The following is a 23,264-nucleotide window of genomic DNA, read 5'->3' as shown; positions in this document are numbered from 1 at the left end:
GAGGAGTCTACAGTGCTTGAGGAACCAGAACATGGATATGTGTCTCTCCCAGTTGGATCTCCCGATTGTCTCCAAAAAAGAACCGGGATGGGTAATGCGATACCAAAGGTCTCCCAGTGTAGCGTTTATGACTAAGGGACCGTCCTTGCACAAATACGAGCAGTGCATCTAGGGTGATAAGTTTAGGGACTCCTCTTTAGATAGAGCTGTCCTAAGTGAATTTATAAGAATTTCCAACAAGCTAATTCATTGTTCTTGACCCTCATTGGACTTCCAAAATGCATCCAACAACCCTTAAAACCCTTCCAATGTAAAAGCGGGTAACCAAGAAGCTTCTTCCTTAGGTAGTCCTCGCCATTTGACCAAATACTCGACTAATGTACGGCTGCAAAGAACTCTTTCTCTTGTACCTGAAATTGCTTCCAACACATACTCAATCATGCCTTTCTCATTCAGTAGAGGAAGCTCTTCTTGCACAAATACCTCTAGCCCAAGGTAAGCTTTGAGATGCGACACATGGAACACATCATGAATCTTTGAGATTGATAGAAGTGCCAATTGATAAGCAACTTCACCAACACGTCTTAGCTCTATGGCCCATAGTAGTGATAAGCTAACTTGGTATTTGTGTTGCCCTTGAGAGTACTATATCTTGTCTTAGGACTCTAGGAATGCTTATGCCTCTACCTGTGTCACGTGCATCCCGCACTTGGATGCCACGTAGACATTTCTGTACAGAAGGTGCAGGACCTGGGATGGTGAACTGGTCCCATGTGAGCCCAGTCCGGGACGAGTCAGCCAGGGATCCATCTCAGATGTCCGAGGTCAGGTGTGCATTGTCCTGCACAGGAGTCTAAGGTCAGGTGTGCACTGTCCTGCACATGAAACAGTGCCAGTCCGCGCTGTGAGTCTCCCTCTAGAATGATGTCAGTGGTTCTGTGTATCTGGTTTGGTACCGGATGCCAGATCACTGAGTAGATTATGTTTAGGACAAGGGGCCAGTCCATAGGGCTACCCCGGATCTGAGTGTGGGCATGGGAATGGTGTAGAACCACCCCCATGAGGGCCAGGAAGGCCCAAGCTGAACCCACCAGCCATGGAGGGGCTGTAGGACAGCCCTAGGGCCATATAAGGCAATCTCCAGGAGATTATGGGCATGTATGGGGCAGCCCATACAGGCTGCCCAGCCTTGGGATTGTGGACAAAAGTGGTGTCTAGCCAATCAGAAGCAGGCGCATCACTTTTAGCCTGTTAGGAAAAAAAGGTAGTATTTTTTGGGATTTAATTCAGCATTTATTGCTGAATTTCACCAGTCGTGGGACATAGCTTGTTTTTTCAGCTGGCCGACTGCTCCTCAGGAGGAGTATAAATAGTGGAGGCCATAATCCCATCATTCATCTCAGTTTTCACCAAGTGCTCAAGCCAATCAAGGGCCAGTCAAGCCAAGGAGATTGCCAAGCAAAGGGGTGGACTTCTGAAGGTCAAGGGCAGGATTTTCCAGCCAAGAAAAGGTCAAGTTTTCTGTATTTGTTTTCAGATTTACATCATTCTAATAAAGCAAATACACCATCCGTGGTGGCTGCCCTACAGGGGTAATTGGGACCCAATACTGTGTCCTCTCCATCTCCCCCTTCTCTCTCTATTTTTCTGCACATCTCCTTTCAGTTTATGCGTTAATTTCCGTCGCGAAAAGAGTGCTGATTTCTGAGTTTTGAAGTACCGATCCTTCTCCGAAGCTTCCGCATATTACAGTGGTATCATAGCCTACTTCAAGGACAAAGATTCAGCAAAGAAAACCAGAAAAATTTTTCGCTCGTGTGGTTGGTTTTTAGACGCCGATGGACTACCCCTTTCGGAGTGACTCTTGTCCCTCGAAGGACAGTTGGTTTTTAGCCTCCGGAAGTCTCCCACACAGATAGTGGATAGTCAGATTGCGTTCCGGAAAGGAATTGCATTTTCCCGCTGTGGCGAGCTTTGGCGATGAGAGAGAACCAGAACCATGGGACCAGAGTGCAGCCGGCAGCCCAGCTAGGGCACCCGGCTTGAGTGTCACAGACATGTTCCAGCAGATGATGCGAGGAATCGCAGACCAGACAGCCAAGTTGGATGAGCAGAAGGCGCGGATTTTGGCTCTGAAGGCGCGGATTTTGGCTCTGAAGGAGCGTTCTCGCTCTCCAGCGTCGCGTTTTCCATCTCCTCCTCCCTCTCCTTCCGTATCGCAGATACCAGATCCTCGTCACAGGGACCCTCTCGCGGGGTCACAGCCGCAGCCAAGCTCCTTGCTTGAGATGCAGATGTGTGCATTGGAGATTCGACAACGAGAAGACGACGCCATGCGACGAGTGGAACACGAGCGTTACCTCAGAGCTTTGGACGCCAGATTGACACCGGCGGCGCCCTCGAATCATTTTCCCGAGAAAATGAATTTCAGTAAGTATAATGGTAAACTCGATCCCACAACTCTTTATTCATGGTTACATCAATTTGAAGCTTACTTTGCCCCAGTTAGGAAAACAGATACTGACAAAGTGATCTTAGCTAGTTGATACTTGGAAGGTGAGGCCATTCCTTGGTGGACTCAGTGGGCTCATGCCCACACCAGAGCAGGTATGGCAGCTTATGGGTGGGACGAATTCGTCCGCGACCTTAAGCAGCGGTTTCTACTGCCCCACTACCTTGAGCGACTCGAAGACGAGTTCAGGGGAGCGCGTCAGAACGCGCAACCAGTCCTTCAGTTTGCCAATAAAATTTCGACCTTGTGTCTGCAATTAGGATTATATGATACGGACAAGAAAGGGCAGTTTTTGTATGGCCTGGACACGCAAATCCAATGGGAGGTGCGTATGTTTAGGCCAGCCACCTCTGAGGACGCACTCTCGCTTGCGCAGAGTGCAGAAATGAAACACAATGGTGGCAAGCCGAAGACTTCCCAGCTGGCTTCTCCCAAGGCTAACACCTCGGGGGGCAAAAGCCAGAACCAGACGGGGTCTTCCCCAGGACAGAGCCCGGGAGCCTCTGGCTCCAAGAACTCGAACAATGCATCTAAGCTTACTCCAGACCAGACAGCGGAGGCAGGCAAGACAGGTGGCAAGTTGAGTGCTGAGGAGCTTTCTCAGTACAAGAAGGAGAGTAGATGCTTCTTTTGTCATACAAAAGGACATACTTCTCGGGATTGTCCGAAGAAGCCTCCAAAGGCCGCCGCCGCCTCCACAGCTTCCGTGGTGAGCACAGCTCCCACACAAACCCCAGCGGCTAACCCTAGTTCTTCAACCCCCGGTGCTTCAGCTGGAGCAATTATTAGCCGGGAGCTCGAAGATAAGCAGAAGGGCGCCCATGACCAGGAGTATGAGCACAACGAATTGCTCAAGTCCTTTGGCTACATAGGTGGCCAGAGAGTCGTTGTCTTGTTTGACAGCGGCAGCACGGAGGATGTGGTCACGGAACAAGCCGCTAGGCGTGCCCGTTTCAAGCTGACCCCGGTGGACAAATAGGTTGAGGGTTTTAGCACAGGTATGACAACGAGCGTCAAGTATGAAGCTCTAGGTGCTAAGTTAGTGATTCAAGGCATAGAGTTTGTGCGTGACTTTATGGTTGTCCCTCTTGTAGGAGCAGACATAATTTTGGGTATCCAGTGGTTTCACAAGTTTCTTCCTGATGTCAAGTGGGACAAGCACACGTTCCAGATCAATCAGAATGTGTCAAACACCCCGGTGACCATTAAGTGTGAGCCAGGTATTACAAACTTTCTGCTCATAAGCCACTTGCAGGCTAAGCGAGCAGTCAGGAAAGGCGCACAGTGTGCGATGATTTACATCCAGACAGCCCAGACGGTGGCCAGTGCTTCCGAGAAGTACTCGGTTCTCCATGGAAAGTTCCAGAAGATTTTTCTTCGGGACAGTCTCCCTCCCCAGCTCCCCCCGTCTAGACTGGAGGATCACAAGATTGACCTCCTCCCAGGCTTGGAACCCCCGAGCAAGTTTCCGTATCGCCTTTCTAAGGCAATGGAATCGGAGTTGGACCGCCAACTCCAAGAATTGTTGCAAGCTGGCTTCATCCGCCCCAGCGTGTCGCCATTTGCAGCACCGATCTTGTTTGTCAAGAAGAAAGATGGGTCTTCTCGGTTGTGTGTCGATTATCGTGCACTCAACAAGCTGACTATCAAGAGCAGATTCCCGATGCCTCGAATTGACTATATTCTCGAGAGGCTGAATGGAGCTAAGGTGTTCTCCAAACTGGATTTAAAGAGTGGGTACCACCAGGTACGGATTGTAGAGGGGGACATCCCCAAGACGGCCTTTCGTACAGAACGGGCCCACTATGAATTTGTGGTCATGCCATTTGGTTTGACGAACGCCCCAGCTACATTTAACCGCATGATGATGCGTATTTTCCGGGAGTTGATTGGAGAGTGTGTGTTCATATTTCTGGACGACATACTCATATTTTGAGCTACAGTTGAGCAGCATGACATTGATGTGGAGAAAGTCCTTAAGTTGCTGGAAAGCAACGAGCTCTATGTCAATGAAAAGAAGTCAGAATTTTATCTGTTCCAGGTACATTACTTGGGATATATAATTAGTGCTGAAGGCATTCGACTTGATCCGGCTAAAGTGGCCGAGATTGTTAACTAAGAAGTACCTCAGACCGCTTATGACATTAGATCATTTGTGGGTATATGCCAGGCATATTCCACCCACATTGACAAGTTTTCTGATCTCTCGGCAGACCTCACCGATCTGCTAAAGGGAGTGAAAACAAGAAGGCAAAAGATTCGAATGACTCCACGAGCGTTGGAGGCATATTCCACCCACATTGGCCGAGATTGTTAACTGGGAAGTACCTCAGACCGCTTATGACATTAGATCATTTGTGGGTATATGCCAGGCATATTCCACCCACATTGACAAGTTTTCTGATCTCTCGGCAGACCTCACCGATCTGCTAAAGGGAGTGAAAACAAGAAGGCAAAAGATTCGAATGACTCCACGAGCGTTGGAGGCATTCCAGAAGCTCAAGGTGGCTTTATCAGAAGCGCCTTGTTTAGCCCTTGCCTCGTGGGACGAACCATTTCAGGTGATCACCGATGCGAGTAACATCACAATTGGAGGTGTATTGCAACAGAATGGTCATCCAGTAGCTTACATGTCTCGTAAGTTATTGCCCGCCGAGAAGAATTACTCAGTCTATGATCGTGAACTCCTAGCAGTTATACAGGCCTTGAAACATTGGAAACATTTCCTGTATGGCCGTGACTTCGAGGTTCGCACTGACCATCAGGCATTGCGCTGGATTCAGACGATGCCAAGTGCACAGTGGAGTGATCGACAACACCGCTGGAGTCAGATATTCCAGCAGTTCGGTGGCATGATTGAGTACCTTCCAGGAAAGGCCAATCCAATGGCCAATGCTTTGAGCAGGAAGGGACAAGTATCTGCGATTCAGACCACTAGACTTGACCTTGTTGGTACAGGACTAGAAGACATGAAGCACACGTACGCGGATTCCGAGGAATTCGGTACACAGTGGGAACAGGCATTGGATGCCACAGGACCATGCCATTTTCTGATACGCGATGGTTGGCTTTTCTACAAAGGCCGACTATGTGTCATGAAGTCATTCCGGGCAGCTCTTCTCCATGATGCCCATGACGCCATTACAGGTGGTCATAGGGGCATGAATTCGACTCTGGAGAAATTAGAACGGCAATACTATTGGCCAAAGATGAGGCGTGATGTGTTTACATATGTACAACGCTGTGACATTTGTCAAAAGGTGAAAGCTCCTCGTGGAAAGAAGATAGGGTTGTTACAGTCTTTGCCAATTCCTGAGGGTCCTTTCCAGGACATTTCGATGGACTTTGTCACAAATCTACCTCCCAGTCCGAGTAAGCGTAATACGCAGTGTTTAACTATTGTTGATAGGTTCAGCAAATTTGTTATGCTTATTCCTTGTAGGGCCAATGTGACCGCCGAGGATGTTGCCCAGCTATTCATTCGGCATTGGTACCCGATTGGCGGGATTCCTAGGACCATAGTGTCAGACAGTGTCAGACCGAGATGCCAAGTTTACCAGTCATTTTTGGAGGGCATTGTTTGATAATTTTGGTACTAAGTTGAATTTTTCCAGTGCATTCCACCCACAGACAGATGGCTAGACAGAGATATACAACCAGTTGGCCTTTGATATGCTGAAGTGTTATGTCCACGATCAGCAAGGTAAGTGGGAATCGTTTTTGCCTTTAGTTCAAGCTGTTTTGAATGACTCTTTTTCTTCAGCTATTGGCAGGACTCCATATGAGGCAGCGTTTGGAAGGCCTTTCCAGTCGTTGTTAACCAGGACTTCGTCTTCAGTACCGGAGGCGAACAGAGTGACGGAGTCTTACCAGGAGATCCTAGAGTCCGTTAAAGACAGATTGACTAAAGCGCAAGAGGCCTACACTCGACAGGTCAATAAAGACCGAAGGGACATGAAGTTTTCGGAAGGGGATTGGGTGTATCTTCGGATTATGAAGCAAAGATTGAAGCAGGTGGGCAAGCGATGCCCAAAGTTGTCTTTCAGGAGCTTCGGACCATTTCCCATCCGGAAAAAGATTAATGAGGTGTCTATGCAGTTAAAGCTACCTCCGAGTTGGACTATGCACGATGTATTTCATGTCAGTTGGTTAAAGCCATATGCAGGTCCACCCCCTTCAGAGGTCAAAGACGAAGCGGAACCAGACATTGTTGATGAAGCAGAAGTAATGGTTCCAGAACAAATCCTTCTGCACCGTTTCAAGCATGGCTCAGGCCGAAGACTACGACAATTCCTCACGAAGTTTCAGGACCGAGGAACTCATGAAGCGGTATGGCTCGACAAAGAATTTTTCGAAGACTATCCGGCATTATTGACGGATTATTTGGAGGCTATGCAGCTTCCGTCAAGTTAAGCAGAAGGGGATGTCACGTGCATCCCGCACTTGGATGCCACGTAGACATTTCTGTACAGAAGGTGCAGGACCTGGGATGGTGAACTGGTCCCATGTGAGCCCAGTCCGGGAGGAGTCAGCCAGGGATCCATCTCAGATGTCCGAGGTCAGGTGTGCATTGTCCTGCACAGGAGTCTAAGGTCAGGTGTGCACTGTCCTGCACATGAAACAGTGCCAGTCCGTGCTGTGAGTCTCCCTCTAGAATGATGTCAGTGGTTCTGTGTATCTGGTTTGGTACCGGATGCTAGATCACTGAGTAGATTATGTTTAGGACAAGGGGCCAGCCCATAGGGCTACCCCGAATCTGAGTGTGGGCATGGGAATGGTGTAGAACCACCCCCATGAGGGCCAGGAAGGCCCAGGCTGAACCCACTAGCCATGGAGGGGCTGTAGGACAGCCCTAGGGCACAGATAAGGCAATCTCTAAGAGATTACAGGCATGTATGGGGCAGCCCATACAGGCTGCCCAGCCTTGGGATTGTGGACAAAAGTGGTGTCCAGCCAATCAGAAGCAGGCGCATCACTTTTAGCCTGTTAGGAAAAAAAGGTAGTATTTTTTGGGATTTAATTCAGCATTTATTGCTGAATTTCACCAGTCGTGGAACATAGCTTGTTTTTTCAGCTGGCCGACTGCTCCTCAGGAGGAGTATAAATAGTGGAGGCCATAATCCCATCATTCATCTCAGTTTTCACCAAGTGCTCAAGCCAATCAAGGGCCAGTCAAGCCAAGGAGATTGCCAAGCAAAGGGGTGGACTTCTGAAGGTCAAGGGCAGGATTTTCCAGCCAAGAAAAGGTCAAGTTTTTTGTATTTGTTTTCAGATTTACATCATTCTAATAAAGCAAATACACCATCCGTGGTGGGGACCCTACAGAGGGTAATTGGGACCCAATACTGTGTCCTCTCCATCTCCCCCTTCTCTCTCTATTTTTCTGCACATCTCCTTTCAGTTTATGCGTTAATTTCCGTCGCGAAAAGAGTGCTGATTTCTGAGTTTTGAAGTACCGATCCTTCTCCGAAGCTTCCGCATATTACAACCTGTGCCCGAGAGACCATGGAAAATTATAGCGATGGACTTCGTTTTTGACTTGCCAAAGTCAAAGTTTCGGAATGATAGTATTTTGGCCATTGTGGAAAGGTTTAGTAAGGCAAAGCTCATTTCATTCCAAAGAGGAAGTCCATCAAGACACACCACAAGTGTTCAAACATCATGGAATGCCCAAGTCTATTGTTGGTGATCGAGATCCCAGGACCATGAGTTTGTTTTGGAGGGCATTGTTTGATAATATGGGGACAAAATTGGATTTTTCTTCCTCGTATCATCCACAGACCGATGGCCAGAGTGAGATAGCAAATTCAGCCATATTGGATTTGTTAAATTGCTATGTGGCAGAATAGAAAACAGAGTGGGAGAAGTATCTTCTACTAGTAGAGTTTACCTACAACAATAGAGTACATAGTTCCACACGAAAGGGGTTGTTTACGGCAAAGTTGTACTACCACCACTTCTAAGTACTAAGGTTGAGATCTTTGCAGCAAATGAGTATGTCAGAGATTTGGATACGGCTTTTGCACACGTGCGGACAGCCATAGAGAGGTCATGGGCTAAGCAAAAAAATGTTGCAGATAAGCATAGAAGGGCGGTGGAGTACAGGGAAGGTGATTGGGTATTGTTGAAGTTTGAGAAAGTAAGGCTTCAAAAACAAAAGGGCAAAGAGAAGGTCATCCTAAGTTGTCCAACAGGTACTATGGACCTTTCAAAATATTGGAAAAGATCAACAATGTGGCTTTCAGACTAGCATTACCCGATCATTGGAGGATTCACAATGCTTTTCATGTGAGTCTCCTAAGAGCTTATAAGAGTCCCAAACCTTTGCAACCAATGAATGAGGATCCACCAGAAGTTGAACAGCTAGAGGAAGTTCTTCAACTAGAGCAGATTATCTTCCATAAGGAAAGAAGGGGATCACATGGCAAGGTTACTGGAAAGTACCTTGTCAAGTTCAAGAATTATTCGGCCATGGATGCCAAGTGGGTGGATGAGAACTTCTTTGCGGAGTATCCACAGGTTTTATAGGCATATCAGGAAACTTTTCAGTTGAGGACAACTGATTAGAAGCCGAGAGCATGTCACCAGCCTTTGTATGTTGACATCCAAGGAACCAGGAACAAAGAAGAATGCTCAAGGTTTATATTCCCCTGCAAGGAATTGAGTATTATAGAACTCGAGGGTTGTTGTCCAAGTTGTATCCAAAAGGAGCAACTCTTAGATTGAACAACACTAAATCTTTTGTATAAGAACCATGGGACTAGCCATCTCATGGAGGCACTGTTTATTAGTGAAGGAAATTGGAACTGAGTACATGGATAAGAATCCTGTTAGTCTACCATAGTCAAACGGTGACATGGGTAGTTGGACTATAGTAGGAAGTAGTGTAAAAACCAAGAAATTGGTGTCAAAACCAAGGAATTGTTTGTGCATTCATTTGTTCATTTGATTTATGCTTGTGAGCATATCTATGTATGTGTGCCAAGGATCGGGGATGCCCGGTTAAATCCAAGGACGAGCATGTGTGCACGTGTTTGTGTCTTCTGACATATAACGGGTGCGTGTTGATCTTGACAGAAAGTGAATCATGCTTGGAAACTCTTGCCTTAGGGCAACCCTAAAGGTGCGAGTATCCACCAAGGGGTCAAACCCAAGGTCACTTTATGAGAAGGGTGAAAAACGTGAGGGTAAGATGCTCCCCGAAGCCAAGCATAAGAGAAGAGGAGGACATTCCGCATGAAGAACCAAGTCTCCAGAGCCAGACAAAGAAGAGACAAGAAAAAGCAAAGAAAAGCAAGAAAAAGCTAAGACAAAGCTAGTCCTATCGGGTGAGGACAACTATTTAATAAGTTGGGGGGGTGTCACCAAAGCATCAAAATACAAGTTGTTGACATGCAAAAACACAACGCAACAAAAAAACAAAGAAAAAAAAACTCAAAAAAACAAGGTAGTACTACATATTCGGTGGACTAGCTGGGAGACTCTCTTCCTGACAATGCTAGATTGGAAGAGGCTTAAAAGCCTCACATAGGATCAGAGAGGGGTGCTTACACAACATTTGAGGGTCACTAGTTAGAAGATTGTGCAGATTGATGCTGCCATTGTCAGAATATGCAACGGAGATGAAGACAAGATCTGAAAACACAAGAGCAAGTGCACTGCAGAAAAACACAGCAATAGAGAGGGAGAGAGAGAGAGACGTGTAACTCTGCTATATACACAAGGAAATCCCGAAATAATGAATACAAACTGTGGGGGCAAGGGGCCATTTTATATGGCCCCTACAGCCAATCGGCCTGCACAAAAGACAGCCGACAGTAGCTAGATGTCCACGACCTGCTCAGCCCTCCAGTCGGCCAGCTTCTATCAGTCGGCCAATACCCAGATCAAGTCGGCCAGCTACAGAGGACAACCTGGGGGCAGCAGAATCAGTCGGCCATCATCTGGATGAGCCAACAGCCACAAGACAGCCTCCCACACCTGAGGAAAAATAGGAAAAAATATGGAGAGTGGGGAAAAATGAGAAAACACCTAAATCGGGCGGGCACACCCACAACAGAGGCCCTGGTGTAAATATACAGACAAGAGATGACTACTAACACTCCCTCTCATCTCCTGGATGTGGAACCAACCCCAATGAGTTGGAGTGACGCCGGAGCAAAGCCTGAGATAGAGACTTCGTGAAGAGGTCCACCGCACTGTCGTTCGTCGAACAGAACTCTAGCAGGATGTCATCAGCAATGATCTTTTCACGAACAAAATGCCTCTAGATGACCTCGGGGTCCACCAGTGGAAACCCAATCTTGCCAAGTAACCTCTGCAACCTTACCACCTCGTAAGCAGCACCACAAGCAGCCCGGTACTCTGCCTCTGTCGACGACAAGACAATAGATGGCTGCCTCTTACTGCTCCATGAAACCGCTCCTGAGCCAAGGGAAAAACTGTAGCCTGATGTGGATCCTCGTGTATGGATCTCCTCCATAACCTGAGTCACTCCAACCGTGGATTCTGACTCCATCCATCAATCCCTCTCCTGTGTAAAAGAGTCCACGATCCTTAGCATGCTGCAAACCACAAGATACGCAATCCTGCCTCCCAAAGAGTCCTCTGCAAACATGAGCCTCATCAGGAAGCTCCCGTCCAATCTGGTATACATCAACCAAATCAATGAACCATGCTGCTTCCCAGTCAAGGAGGCATCATACTACTCACTCACAAGGATCAACAACTGTTACGGTGGGATGCCAAATCCTGGAAACCTGTTGAAGACCACTCAAGGCCTTCGAAAACCTGTAAACCACCCCCTCTGAATCCGGAACCACAAAGCCTAGAGAATGTGCAACATCCACCTCCTTCTGCAAGTAATCAACTGCCACCTGCATGGCTTTCCAATAGGTCCCCGTGGAAAGAACTTCCTCAACTACAGGAGTTTCTTTGTCTCGAATGCTACGAGACATCAGAGCATAGGTTACCTGTAAAGTTTCCTCTGACTAATGAACACAAGAACTACCAACATCTGTACTAGAAAGTTCCTGCCAACTGCTGCCATCAACTGGCAAGCTATCCTCCATTTGGTCCCAGAAAGCCTGCACCTGCAGCGTATCCACACTTAAGTGGCCATTACCATACTGCCACCCATCACAAAACTGAGGACCTAGGAAATGAAATGTTATATTAACGTCTTCAAAAGAGTGCTGAAAGTTTGTAAACTCCATTCTCCACTCCGCCTTCCCAAACTACGTGGCCTGTTGCCTTGTCCCAGAGAGCAACAAAATGCTCATCAAACTCCACCCATACGCCAGTCTTGCAAACCTGATGCACTGACAACAGATGAAAACAAAGTGACGGAACATACAACACTTGGGAGGAATGCTTCCTCCCTCTGCCATCGGGAACTACAGATGAAAACAAAGTGACGGAACATACAACACCTGGGAGGAATGCTTCCCCCCTCTGCCATCGGGAACTATCTCCAACCTGCCCTCACTGTGAACTGGGATAGTGGATGTATCCCCAGTAAGAATGTGACCAGAATACCTACAGAGATCCTGTAAATCTAAACGGGAAGGAGTCATGTGCCTGGAAGCACCACTGTCTAGAATCCGCTCCCGAGTATCCGTAGCAGCGCATCCTCCAACCTCCTCCTTGCCCGAAGAAAATGAAACATCGGTGTCCATCACCTCGAGGTGCACAAAAGCTAGAGTCTTCACGGTTGCTGCTGAGGATTCTTCACCCAGTTGAAGGTCGCTAGAGCATTCGTAAGACCAAAAGGCATGACCAAAAACTCATAAAGTCCAAAAGTTGTCCTAAAGGCTGTCTTGTGTACATCTTCTGGTCTGATGCAAATTTGATGGTATCCACTCTTCAGATCAACGCGACTAAAGTAAGATGCTCCCTATAACCGATCCAAAATATCATCGATTCGTGGTATAGGAAATCTGTTCTTGATGGTAATCTTATACAGTGCCCTGTAATCAATGCACATCCGCCAAGAACCATCTTTCTTTTGTACCAAAAGCACTGGTGAACAATAGGGCGAAGAGCTCGGCTGAATCAACCCTTTGTCCAACAAATCACGCACTTGGCTCATAATCTCTTCTTGTTGGGCTGCACTAACCCTATAAGGTGGCTTATTCGGTGGTGAACTTCCAGGAATCAAATCAATCCCATGATCCTCAGGCCTTGCAGGCGGCAACTCCCCTAGCAAAGCCTCTGAAAAACAATCTTGAAAACTTGTGAGAAAATCCATTCTTTCCTTCTCCAACTCAGACAGGTTGGAATCTGTGGTATCCTGATTCTCTTTAACAGACACTAAGTAAACAGAAAGATGTTTCTTTATTAAACGAGAAATGGCCGAGGCCGATACAACAGGAATAGATTCTCCTTTAAGCTTTACATCAAGAGTGTGTTCCTTATTCTTGTGAGTGAGTGATTTTCCTACTGAAAGTATCCACCACTTCTTTAACTTAATGGCACCAAGGCACACCCAACAAAACATCACAACCCTCCAACGACATAATGTAGAAATCATCCTCTATGTCCGTGTAAGTTTGCACATTGAGACGCAGTTTCCCAATGACATCTAAAGCATTTCCCATGCAGTAGACCTCTATTTGCTCATTGGTCAAGTTGTGCTTTCCTTTGTAGGAGTTTGGAATACCCCTCGGCTTCATAGGGTGAAACCTATCCCTGGAGTTCTCATGCTTCTCAAGTATCGAAGACTTTTGATGGGATGAGCAACCAACAAACGAGGATGCGGCTGAAAATCAAAAGTCTTCATCAAAAAGATCTCCCACAAAGAGATCACCCAGTCCTCTACCTTCTCGTGGAAGGAAGAGGAGCCATTCCAAATCAGCCCACTCTCATCGTGCTAAAAGACGACATAGTCGGAAAAGATCCAGGAGCCTTTCATCTTCCTCATCATCATCATCTTCTTCTTCTTCCCCTTCTAGGTCACCCTCTACGGCATGGAAAGAAAGCGAAGAAAGGTAAGCGCAAAGCCAAGGAGTTCAAAGGAGGAGGAAGGACGGTGCGGTTTACACCATATGATGGAGCTTATGGTTACAAGACAAAGCCCTCACTTTTATATGCCGATTTGATATTGCTTTTGGTTCCGAAAACTATGCATGGCTAGTTTACATCTTACGGAGACAGCCAATGCATAGTGGGGTGCACTCATGGTTCAGGGAACATCTCCCAAGAAATGTAAATACTTCAAGAAGCAGTTTTATGATCAAATTTTACCTAAGACGTTTAAAGATTGAGGATGAAAACAGGTGAGACAGTTGATCACTACAAAAAGAGATTTTGGGATGCATATCTCAAGATTACTCCTTTTAAGGAGATTTCAAGATTTGATGCATTCATCTTCAGTTATTTCCAGGGTCTACATGGTAGACGAACCAAAGAAAAAGACAAGTATTGGAGCTTTCTTCATTTGCTTGATCTTCTTAGATAGTAAGATTCTCATCAAGCCGGGATCTTCAAGAATGGTGTTCAAATTGGTCATAGTTTCTTTGACCATGTGGGTTCTTGGGTCTTCTTGGGTTCGCTTTCCACTTTTGGTGGCTTGGTCCTCTTCTTGGTGGTGAGTGCTTCCTGTTTCTTGAAGAAAAAGCAAAAAGCACCACGTGTAAAGATCGTTATCCCTCGTAGGAGAGAGATATAACCTTTGCTCTGATACCACTATAGTAGGCCTTTGTGAGGGCTGTGGCACGGGTACCAAGCTTATCTTCAAGAAAACAACAAATTCACGCGTAAAACCTTGAAAAAATCTGAAAATAAACAAGGAAGAGAGAGTAGAGAGAGAATACACCACACTAGGAGTCAGAATAGCCTCCTTGGAGGAGTCTTGAATACAAGTTCTTAGAGCTAGAGAGCTCTGGTCTTTTTACATGTCTCAACAATGAGAGAATAATTGAATATATAGTTATTTTTTTTCGAGTAAAACAGGGTTGATTATATTACCACAAATTCTCATACAAACACGTGCTAAGGCACCAGAAGATACAAGTGTGACCAACTGCAAAAGGCAAAATTTATGCCAAAAAGCAAAACCTATACAGAATCACAGGGAGGGAGATGAGAGATGCGGGACATAAACCACTGTGGAGGAATGTACTTCCACCGTGGGTGGGTACAAGAAAATCTAGTGATGACTCCAAGTTCTCTTTGCAACTCACTCGACCGAGAGGAGAGAGTTCATCAAATGTCCCATTCACCACAAAGCGTGTGAATGGTGTCGGACCAAATATTTGCCAAAATCTGATGAGTGGAAGAAAATTCTCCTCCAAGAGCTGGCCCTCCAAATGCACCAGCCAGTAATAGCACCTATGATACTAAAGGTCTCTGAGCTATTCGATGATTCCCAAGAATCTAGAACATGAGGAGGGATATCAGAAAAATGCATGAGAGTAGAGATCCCATGCTTGATGTGGAAAATTAAGTCATCTGGAGTAGCCTCGTATTCAAGATGCTGGCCTACCAAATTATAGTTGAATATATAGTTTTTGCCCAAAAGCACTTGAGAAAAGCGCTTTCAAACTCACTTATAGTCCAAAAAGCATCTTTTTAATAAATAAAGCTCTTCTCTTTTTAGTATTTAAAAAACTTTTAATCTTTTTCTTTTTAAAAGGTGGTCACATCATTCCAAGCATGTAAGGTTTCCCTGCATTGCTATCTTGCCATGTGGCAGTGCCATGTCATCAATACCACGTCAACACTACCACATCAATACTGCCACGTTTTTTTGTTGTTTTTTGCTGCATTGCGTTTTTGCATCTCAACAACTTGTATTTTGACGCTTTGGTGACAAAGCCACATCTCACCTTTCCCTTCTCAAGAATGGGAGAAGGGGAGTGTAATGTATCATCATCATTACAATCCGACCGCAATGCATAGTGTGATGTATCACCATCATTATATTACCTGCAATGCACCCTCTCATTCTGACAATCTAGCTGCAAAGCATTCTCATCCTGTGCAGAATCATCATCATGTGTAGGCAAGGATGCAAAGGGGTTAGGGTGTTCTCCTGAGTGCCTAGGTGCCGGTGCAGGTATGGGGTCTGGGGACGGCCATCCCTAACCATCACCCATTGTTGTGTAGCATGCTGAGGTGAAAAAGTGGCTGTAGGGGGAGACATCTGATGAGCATGTCCACGTCGCCTCCTAATGCGGCCTTTGGATCTAGGACAGGATCTAGCAAGATGACCTTGCTGGCGGCAAATACGACACTGATTTGCTCTTCCAGCAATCTGCAGTCTCTGCAAACAATAGAGGAACTATTTGTTGAGTATGAGTTTTTCCTTGAATAAGACATTTCTTTGTTTCGAAAGCTACATGACATTGATTATCTTGTCTAATTTTGTTTCTCAGTGCTAGTAGAAAGTTTATTTAAGTAATTATTTTTTGACCACAAACTCTGGTGTTTCTCAACACATGTGCAAGAGATGTATTCCACTAGAGCATCAATAAAAAATGCAAATTATATATGCGGTCTAGGTTGTCTATGTTAAATCTTTTTGTAAGAAAGATAAATCTTCAGGTGTTTTTCAACACCACTCACATCTTAGAGGTTTTATCATATTTAAAGAAGTTTACATTTGACTTCAAGAGATTTTTGTTTGTGTCTTCTCTAAGATCTCTTTGTAGTATGATTTTGTTATTAATTTAAGGCTTCATTATTGCTAAAAGATCTTGCAACAAGCAAACTTTTTAGGAAGCTGTAAACTGCATGCCTGATGCGTAAAGATCTCCTCATCAGATTCGGGTTTGGTGAGATAATGTGCCTGCAAGTTGCGCCAGTTGTGCAATCCGTTACATGCAAAATTGCACTATATATATACCTCTACTAATCCAATTTTATACAAGATCTAGAAGAAGCGTTCAGAGTGCAACAAGCATGCTAGTTGAGTGTTTAGAAGGCATCCACTTCTAGAATTGAGAAAATCTCCCTGAATTATTGTCAACATAGATCAATCTTCATTAAGATTAAAATCAGTTCTTCTTATAATCACTTGTGGTGTTCAAACTTGTGGATTCTTCATCTTAGAAGTTCCTCATATTGATGTTTTCTTATCTCTGTGGGTTTATCAGTTTTTGTATTCTGTGTAAACACTTGTGTCCCTTATGTTGAAGCAAAAAGCAAAGAGTGCTATATAGCAGTCACAGTGTTATGAGAGCAATCTGCAGTGTTATGACAGCAGCCTGCACTGCAGCGTTGTCTAACTTGTGTCCCTTATTTTGAAGCAAAAAGCAAAGAGTGCTTATATAGCAGTCACAGTGCTATGAGAGCAATCTGCAGTGTTATGATAGCAGCCTGCACTGCAGCGTTGTCTAGGAGTCATTTCTGAACAAGGGTTACCCATGATTCCCAGGGGTCATCAAGGGCATATTGAAGCACCCCAACAGAAGAATGAAAAGACAACTCTCAAAATATTCTGGAAGCGGAAAAAAAAACAGATCTCAATGCCATGTCCTCATGCCACATCATATAGAGTTAGTTGCTAAACATGCACATGGATTGAGTTGATGAATGTGTAGGGTTGTAGCACGAGGAATATTTGGTAGAAGGTGAACCGCCATGTCAAAGATATAGCTGCACTTAATGGCGGTACTCATGATTCCCTCATTGCTGACTAGAAAGGACATTTTTTTAAGACAAGGCTTATGTGATGATGACATTTGTTTTTGTTTTTTGAGCTGGGGTCAGAATCGAGCAAGCTCGTTCTAAGACTGATGGTGACATTCTAACCAGCTAGTGTGGCCAAATTTGACAACCAATGTTTTCAAATATTGTTTTTATCAATTGGAGAAGGACAATGTGGAGCTCCCGGTACTCTGCGACCCCCCTCCCTCAGGACTAAGTGCCACGGGGTCTTAAAGACCCTTGTCAGGTGATATCGATGGATGGCATTGATCAAAACCACGCCGCCTTTTTTGGACCATCAGATAAAGTAAACTAGGGTCAATAAACTAGGGCCAGTAAACTAGGGGTGGAAAACATAGAATATAATGGCTTGAAACCACATGGTTTCGGTGTTTGAAGGTATAGTGTAGTGGTAAGATGTTTCCAACAGTGACCCGAGGTCTCGAGTTCGAATCCTCTTTTGCACATAACATTTTGCTCCAAAATTTTCTAAGTCCCAAACCCAAATTCACCCTCATTCCATGATGTAAACTAGGAAGTAAACTATGCCCGCTTAGCAAACTAGAAAGTAAACTAGGATCGCTTAGTAAACTAGGAAGTAAACAATGCCCGTTTAGTAAACTATGATCGCTTAATAACCTAGTTTACTTTATCCGACGGCCCAAAAAAAGCGTCGCAGTTTTTGATCAATGCCATCAATTAATATCACCTTACAAGGGTCTTTAAGACCCCGTGGCACTTAGTCCTGAGCCCCCCCCTCCCTGCCTGCACACCTGTGTGCCTCCTCCTTCCAGCCCTCTTGCCCGCCATTCTCCATGCCCCCCCTCCTCTCTGATCCCCATACTGCTGCACACCTCCTTCTTCCAGCCTTGTGCCTGCCCTTTCCATGCCAGCCATTCAACCTCTCTATGCACTTCTCCTCCTCCCCCTCCTTAATGCGCACTTCTCCTTCTGCCCACCTTTCACCTCGCCCTGCTCACCATCCAGCCCTTCCTTACTTACCTGCCTTTCAGCCCTTCCTCCTTCCCCTCCCACTTCGTCGCTTGCACCAACATATGGAAAATTCTTTTTGTGTTCAAGTCGGCCACCCCTCCCTCAATTGGCATTATGGCTATCACCCTGCCTGATCGCAAGTTAGAGATTGGCTTCTGGCAGCCCTCCCTTCGGAATTGGCTGTGCACTTTCTTGATGCACATTTACTTGGATGAGTTTTCTTCGAAGTTGACGTCAACTCCCTGGAAGCCACTTCTCAGGAAGTTGTCTCGGAAGCCAATTTCCCTTGGCCAACACTTGTTCTCGACCACCGTGCTTGTTCTGTTTGCGTATTAGCTCCCACCCCCTACGCACAGATGATCACTAGTCACCCTTGAAAACCTTGGACAAAATCCTCTTGTTACGAGGGGGACTAGAGCAGAGCCAACAACCGCTTCTCCCTACGACATACAGGACCCCGATGTTTGCCAGTGTGTGGAGGAGATCTGGAAGACTTTCTCCTTCCGCTTGTTCTGCCGCCGTTCAGCTTGGCAGGGCCCTTGCAGAGACGAGCACCTTCCTTGAATCAGCAGCTCAGGACAAGAGTCAGGCCTTCAGGAAGCAGGAGCAGATATTTTTCCAGTTTAGCTTCAGTACAGTGCCTACTCGAGCAGATCCCTGCTAGCCCTAGTGAAAGCTGCTTGCACTTCCCTAGAGGCGATAAAGACCAGTGGGTTGAGTTCCACTTCCATATAAGAGATTCCTTTTGGATCAAAGCAGGTGACAATTACTTTGCTGCCTCCAGACTTCGCCACAGGGACAAATGCATCTGCTACCTTCGTATCCCAGATGGAGTGATGGAGTCGGATTTGTCAGATGTGTGAGCCATTGTCTCAGATTTGTTCTAGACACTCTTCACTTCAAATATAGACTCGACTTACTAAGACAATGCATGCCAACGAGTTTGGTTGCACACCAAAGCTGTAGTGCCCCCAACCCTTAGCTTCTTTCTTGGAGATCCTAATTCTTGGAAGATGAGTTTGAAAAAGCTCTCTGTGCCCTTCCTCGTAGCCTGGGAGAGGACGAACTGTATGTCCTCCTTCCAACAACATTGGTATCTATTGAAGGTTGATCTTAGGAAGGCCTTCAATGAAGTCATGGCTACGAACCACTTGCCGGAGCCCCTCTCTAAAGGCTTCATCCTCTTGATCCCCAAGGAGGGCTACTGAAAGTTGGATATTGTAGCGTCCAGACCCATCAGTCTATAAGGCACAACATCCAAAATCTTTGCGAAATCCCATCAGCAGACGCCTTTGACCTTCTCTTCCTAACATGATGAACGGCTCCATCTGGGATAGGAGCATCTTTGGTAATAACTTCACTTTTTGGGAGGCATGAGCAGTGGTGCAGACCCATTTTCAGGACTTGGTGGTACTTTTTCCGGACTTTGAGAAGGCCTATGACAAGGTGGATTGGTTATTCTTGGAGGTCACAATGGTTGGTACGACTGTTAGCTCTTTACTCTCGTCACACAGTCTGGTTCTCATCTAGGGCACATGAAGGAGCACTTCTCCATCTCTGCTTCAGTCTACCAGGGCTGTCCCTTTGCCCCTTTCCTCTTTCTGTTCGTGGCAGAGGCCACGAGCAACTACCTTTGGGACAATATACAGGTCTCTAGGGCCTCAGAATCCTCATTCTCACCGTGGAGGAGCTCCTGGACTTCTTCGATATATACATATTTTAGTATTAGAAGGATCTTTTTTTTTGGTGAAAAATAATCTTGCACTCATGATATGGTAGAGCCATTGCAGTGATGCTTTACTACCAGATTTGTGGCACACTTGCATTTCGATCTTCGTGCACTACAGGAAATTCTTTTTTATCCACTCTAAAAATTAGTGAAAGCATTGATTTCTTCAAGAGTCTTATGGAATTCTTCTATTTTAACTTAGATGGGTGCTTTTACTTGGTCTTGGACTTGCTGTTAATCAAGTTTGGTGGAAGCCTGTTACTGCAAGTGTGAAACAACTTAACTAGATAGGAGCCTTGATATAGTATGATATTGTGAAGAGATGGTATGCCGTTCTGCCCCCTGCAGGTGTGGTATGCACCTCAAATCTATGAGCAGGTTCAATCTCCAGTAGATTACTATTGTGGGGATTTTTATGGGCTCTCTTTTGATAACATTTTGGATCCGGTTTGGGTTCGTACGACCGACTTCTCACCTGAAGCCAGAATTGGGCAGTCTTTTGTATATTGCATAGAAATTCCTCAAAATCATGACAAGGCACTAGAGAATTTGATAAGTGGAATTTCAGTGTTTTCCTTAGAGGAGAAAAATATTTTGATAAGACATGGGTTTTCCTACAGTTCTTCTCAAAAGATTGTCCCGATTCTGCATTCCCCTGATATCAACAGGCTTCCTTTTGAGATTATTTTTCTTGTAAACTCACTGGTGCAGCAGGGATACCTCAGTGGGCCTAGTCTTTACAACAGTTTTTTTCAGCTGCTTAAGCCTTCTAGAGAGATGCCGTTAAAGTACATTCTCCATGTGTTAGACAAGTTCAGAAGAGAAAAAGATACATGCTTTAAGCCTGAGGAATGGTTTAGCTCCGAACTGCAAAAGTTTCAGAAACGACCAAATAAAGATAAGCTGACAAACTGTTCTTTGGATGATGGCCTCATGATGGTTCGCAAAGTGTATGTAACTCCTTCCAGAGTTTACTGCATGGGTCCAGAAGTGGATGTGTCAAATCGTGTAACCCGGCACTTCATAGACCATATTGATGATTTCATAAGAGTGGCTTTTGTGGAGGAAGATTTTGATCTCATTCCTTCCTCTGCACTTGTGGTTCCTAGAAACAGAGGTCTGCAGACAAATGGGCAGAGTGAGCCTTCTGCACTTTACGAGCACATAGTCTCTGTGTTGAATGATGGCATTACTATAGGTGATAAAGAGTTTGAGTTTCTGGCCTTCTCAACAAGTCAGCTACGGGAGAATAGTGTCTGGATGTTTTCATCCAATGCAAGAGTATCAGCACAAGATATACGGAACTGGATGGGTGACTTTCTGAAAATTAGAAATGTAGCTAAATGTGCAGCAAGAATGGGTCAGTCATTTAGTTCGTCAACCAAATCATTGGATGTCCCTAAAGGTGAAGTAAAACCAATGCCGGATATATGGAATGATGCACGTACTTACCGATTCTCTGATGGAATTGGAACGATATCTCCGACTTTTGCCACTAAAGTGGCAAAGAAGTGTAGGCTAAAGAAGTATGGTAGAATACCTTCATTGTATCAGATAAGGTATGGCGGCTACAAAGGTGTGGTAGCAGTTGATCCTACTAGCACTTATAAGCTTTCTTTAAGGCCAAGTATGTACAAGTTCCCATCCACACAGGTTGGCCTAGACATACTCAATTGGAGCCACCCGATTCCAAGCTATTTGAATCGAGAGATCATCACTCTTTTATCAACACTTGGAGTGCGTGATGCCATTTTTGAGGAAATGCAGAGACTGGTGATGCAGCAACTGGATGAAATGTTGAAGGATGGGGAAGTTGCTCTTGATGTCTTACAAACTTTTTGTGGAGGTGATAGTCACCATGTAATGGTAGAAATGCTCTTAGCAGGTTTTGATCCAGAATTGGAACCCTTTCTCATGAGGATGCTGCATACTTTTAGAGCAGTTCAGCTGATGAGTCTCCGGAGAAAGACACGCATCTTTGTTCCTAAAGGTCGGCTTTTGATGGGATGTTTGGATGAGACTGCAACATTGGGTTATGGTCAAGTGTTTATCAGTGTCTCACCGACGCCAGGGACGACTCATAAGATTTTTAATGATGGATTGAGCCCTGTTGCTATCTACGGGATAAACGGTGTTGTTCAAAATGTCTGTATTGTAAAGGGGAAAGTCATTGTGGCAAAGAACCCGTGTGTTCATCCTGGTGATGTTCGTGTGCTTACAGCTGTTGATGTCCCATCTTTGCATCATTTGGTGGATTGCATCGTATTTCCACAAAGAGGCCCACGGTGAGAATCAGCTGAAACTCCTTCAAAGATAGTGTACAATTCGTAATGATAAACTAAGTAATGCAAAAATATGTGATTGGAATTCTATGCATGCAAAAAAGACTATATGCCAATACTCTCTCTCTCTCTCTCTCTCTCTCTCTCTCTCTCTCTCTCAAGATCACGAAACACAGTAAAGCCCTACGTTGGTGTCTTCTGAGGTAGGATATCACTGCCTCTTCCGAGAGGGTTTTGGGCTGTTACGCAGGGTCATGGAGTTTGAGGATCAGAGATGCCTGGGATTGTTTCTACTTGAGCTCAGGAGACACAGAGAGACCCTCTTGGCAGACAGGAGGCCGATGAGCCATGATGTACCTAGACAGAGGACCCTGACAGATTTCTTCGGCACCAGCACCAGCAACCCAGCCCACACACCTCCTGATACCTCCTCCATTGGGCCATCAGGGCGCCCCGACCACGCTCCCAGGGAGTCACCACTGATAGAGCAGTTATCTTATGTCGTGCTCGTCGGCCACGCCCACCAGGATCCCGACCACGGCATCCTCACCATCGCCAGATCAGAGCCATTATTGCTCGGCATCGGAGGCGCCTACCTCGCTTCTACGACCTCTCCATTCTAGACAGCCCCATGGCGGAGATACTTGATCTAAGGAGAGGGCAACACTTCAACTGATCAGCATACATACATACATGGATCTACCTGATATACATTTTTCAGTATTTTCCAGTATTTTCTACTCAGTATCATCTCGGAGTCTTACAGTTATGTTCTTATAACTGTAGGACAATCAATTTATTGTACTTTTTAGTCTCATTTAGTTGTTCTCTTTGATGAGACACCAACTTCAGATGTACTCTCAGTTTTGGTCTCATAAGCCACTATGGCCTCTTAGAGACGTTAATATATCATTTCATTTATTTCTCTCTCTCAAGATCACGAAACACAGTAAAGCCCTACGTTGGTGTCTTCTAAGGTAGGATAATGGTGTTAGGAGAGACGTCTTCACCTCCACTAAGGTCGTGAAAAAATCCCGGTTGACTCTGCATCTAAAAAAGCTGTGGTGTTATCGATACTCTGCCCTCGAAGTTTCAATGG

The 23,264-nt window shown here is 45.5% G+C and overlaps 1 protein-coding gene across 2 annotated transcripts in view; it reads left to right on the top strand.

The window, feature by feature from the left end:
• The window catches only part of LOC147611052 (putative RNA-dependent RNA polymerase 1), a 109,842-nt gene that overhangs the window by 26,256 nt on the left and 60,322 nt on the right, over nt 1–23,264 (top strand). Inside the window, exon 3 of one of the 2 annotated variants that reach the window (XM_086785704.1) lies at nt 20,598–22,168. In XM_086785704.1, coding sequence (XP_086641830.1) covers nt 20,598–22,168 — 1,571 coding nt within the window. Of the gene's footprint in view, nt 1–20,231; nt 22,169–23,264 lie in introns of both variants that reach the window. The other variant, XM_086785703.1, reaches the window with a different exon arrangement.

Source organism: Cibotium barometz, chromosome 48 (assembly GCF_041138505.1).
Source record: "Cibotium barometz isolate CiBa-2024 chromosome 48, ASM4113850v1, whole genome shotgun sequence".
Lineage (NCBI taxonomy): Eukaryota > Viridiplantae > Streptophyta > Polypodiopsida > Cyatheales > Cibotiaceae > Cibotium > Cibotium barometz.
Note: the sequence above shows the minus strand (reverse complement) of the source record. Positions and strands in the feature narration are given on the sequence as shown.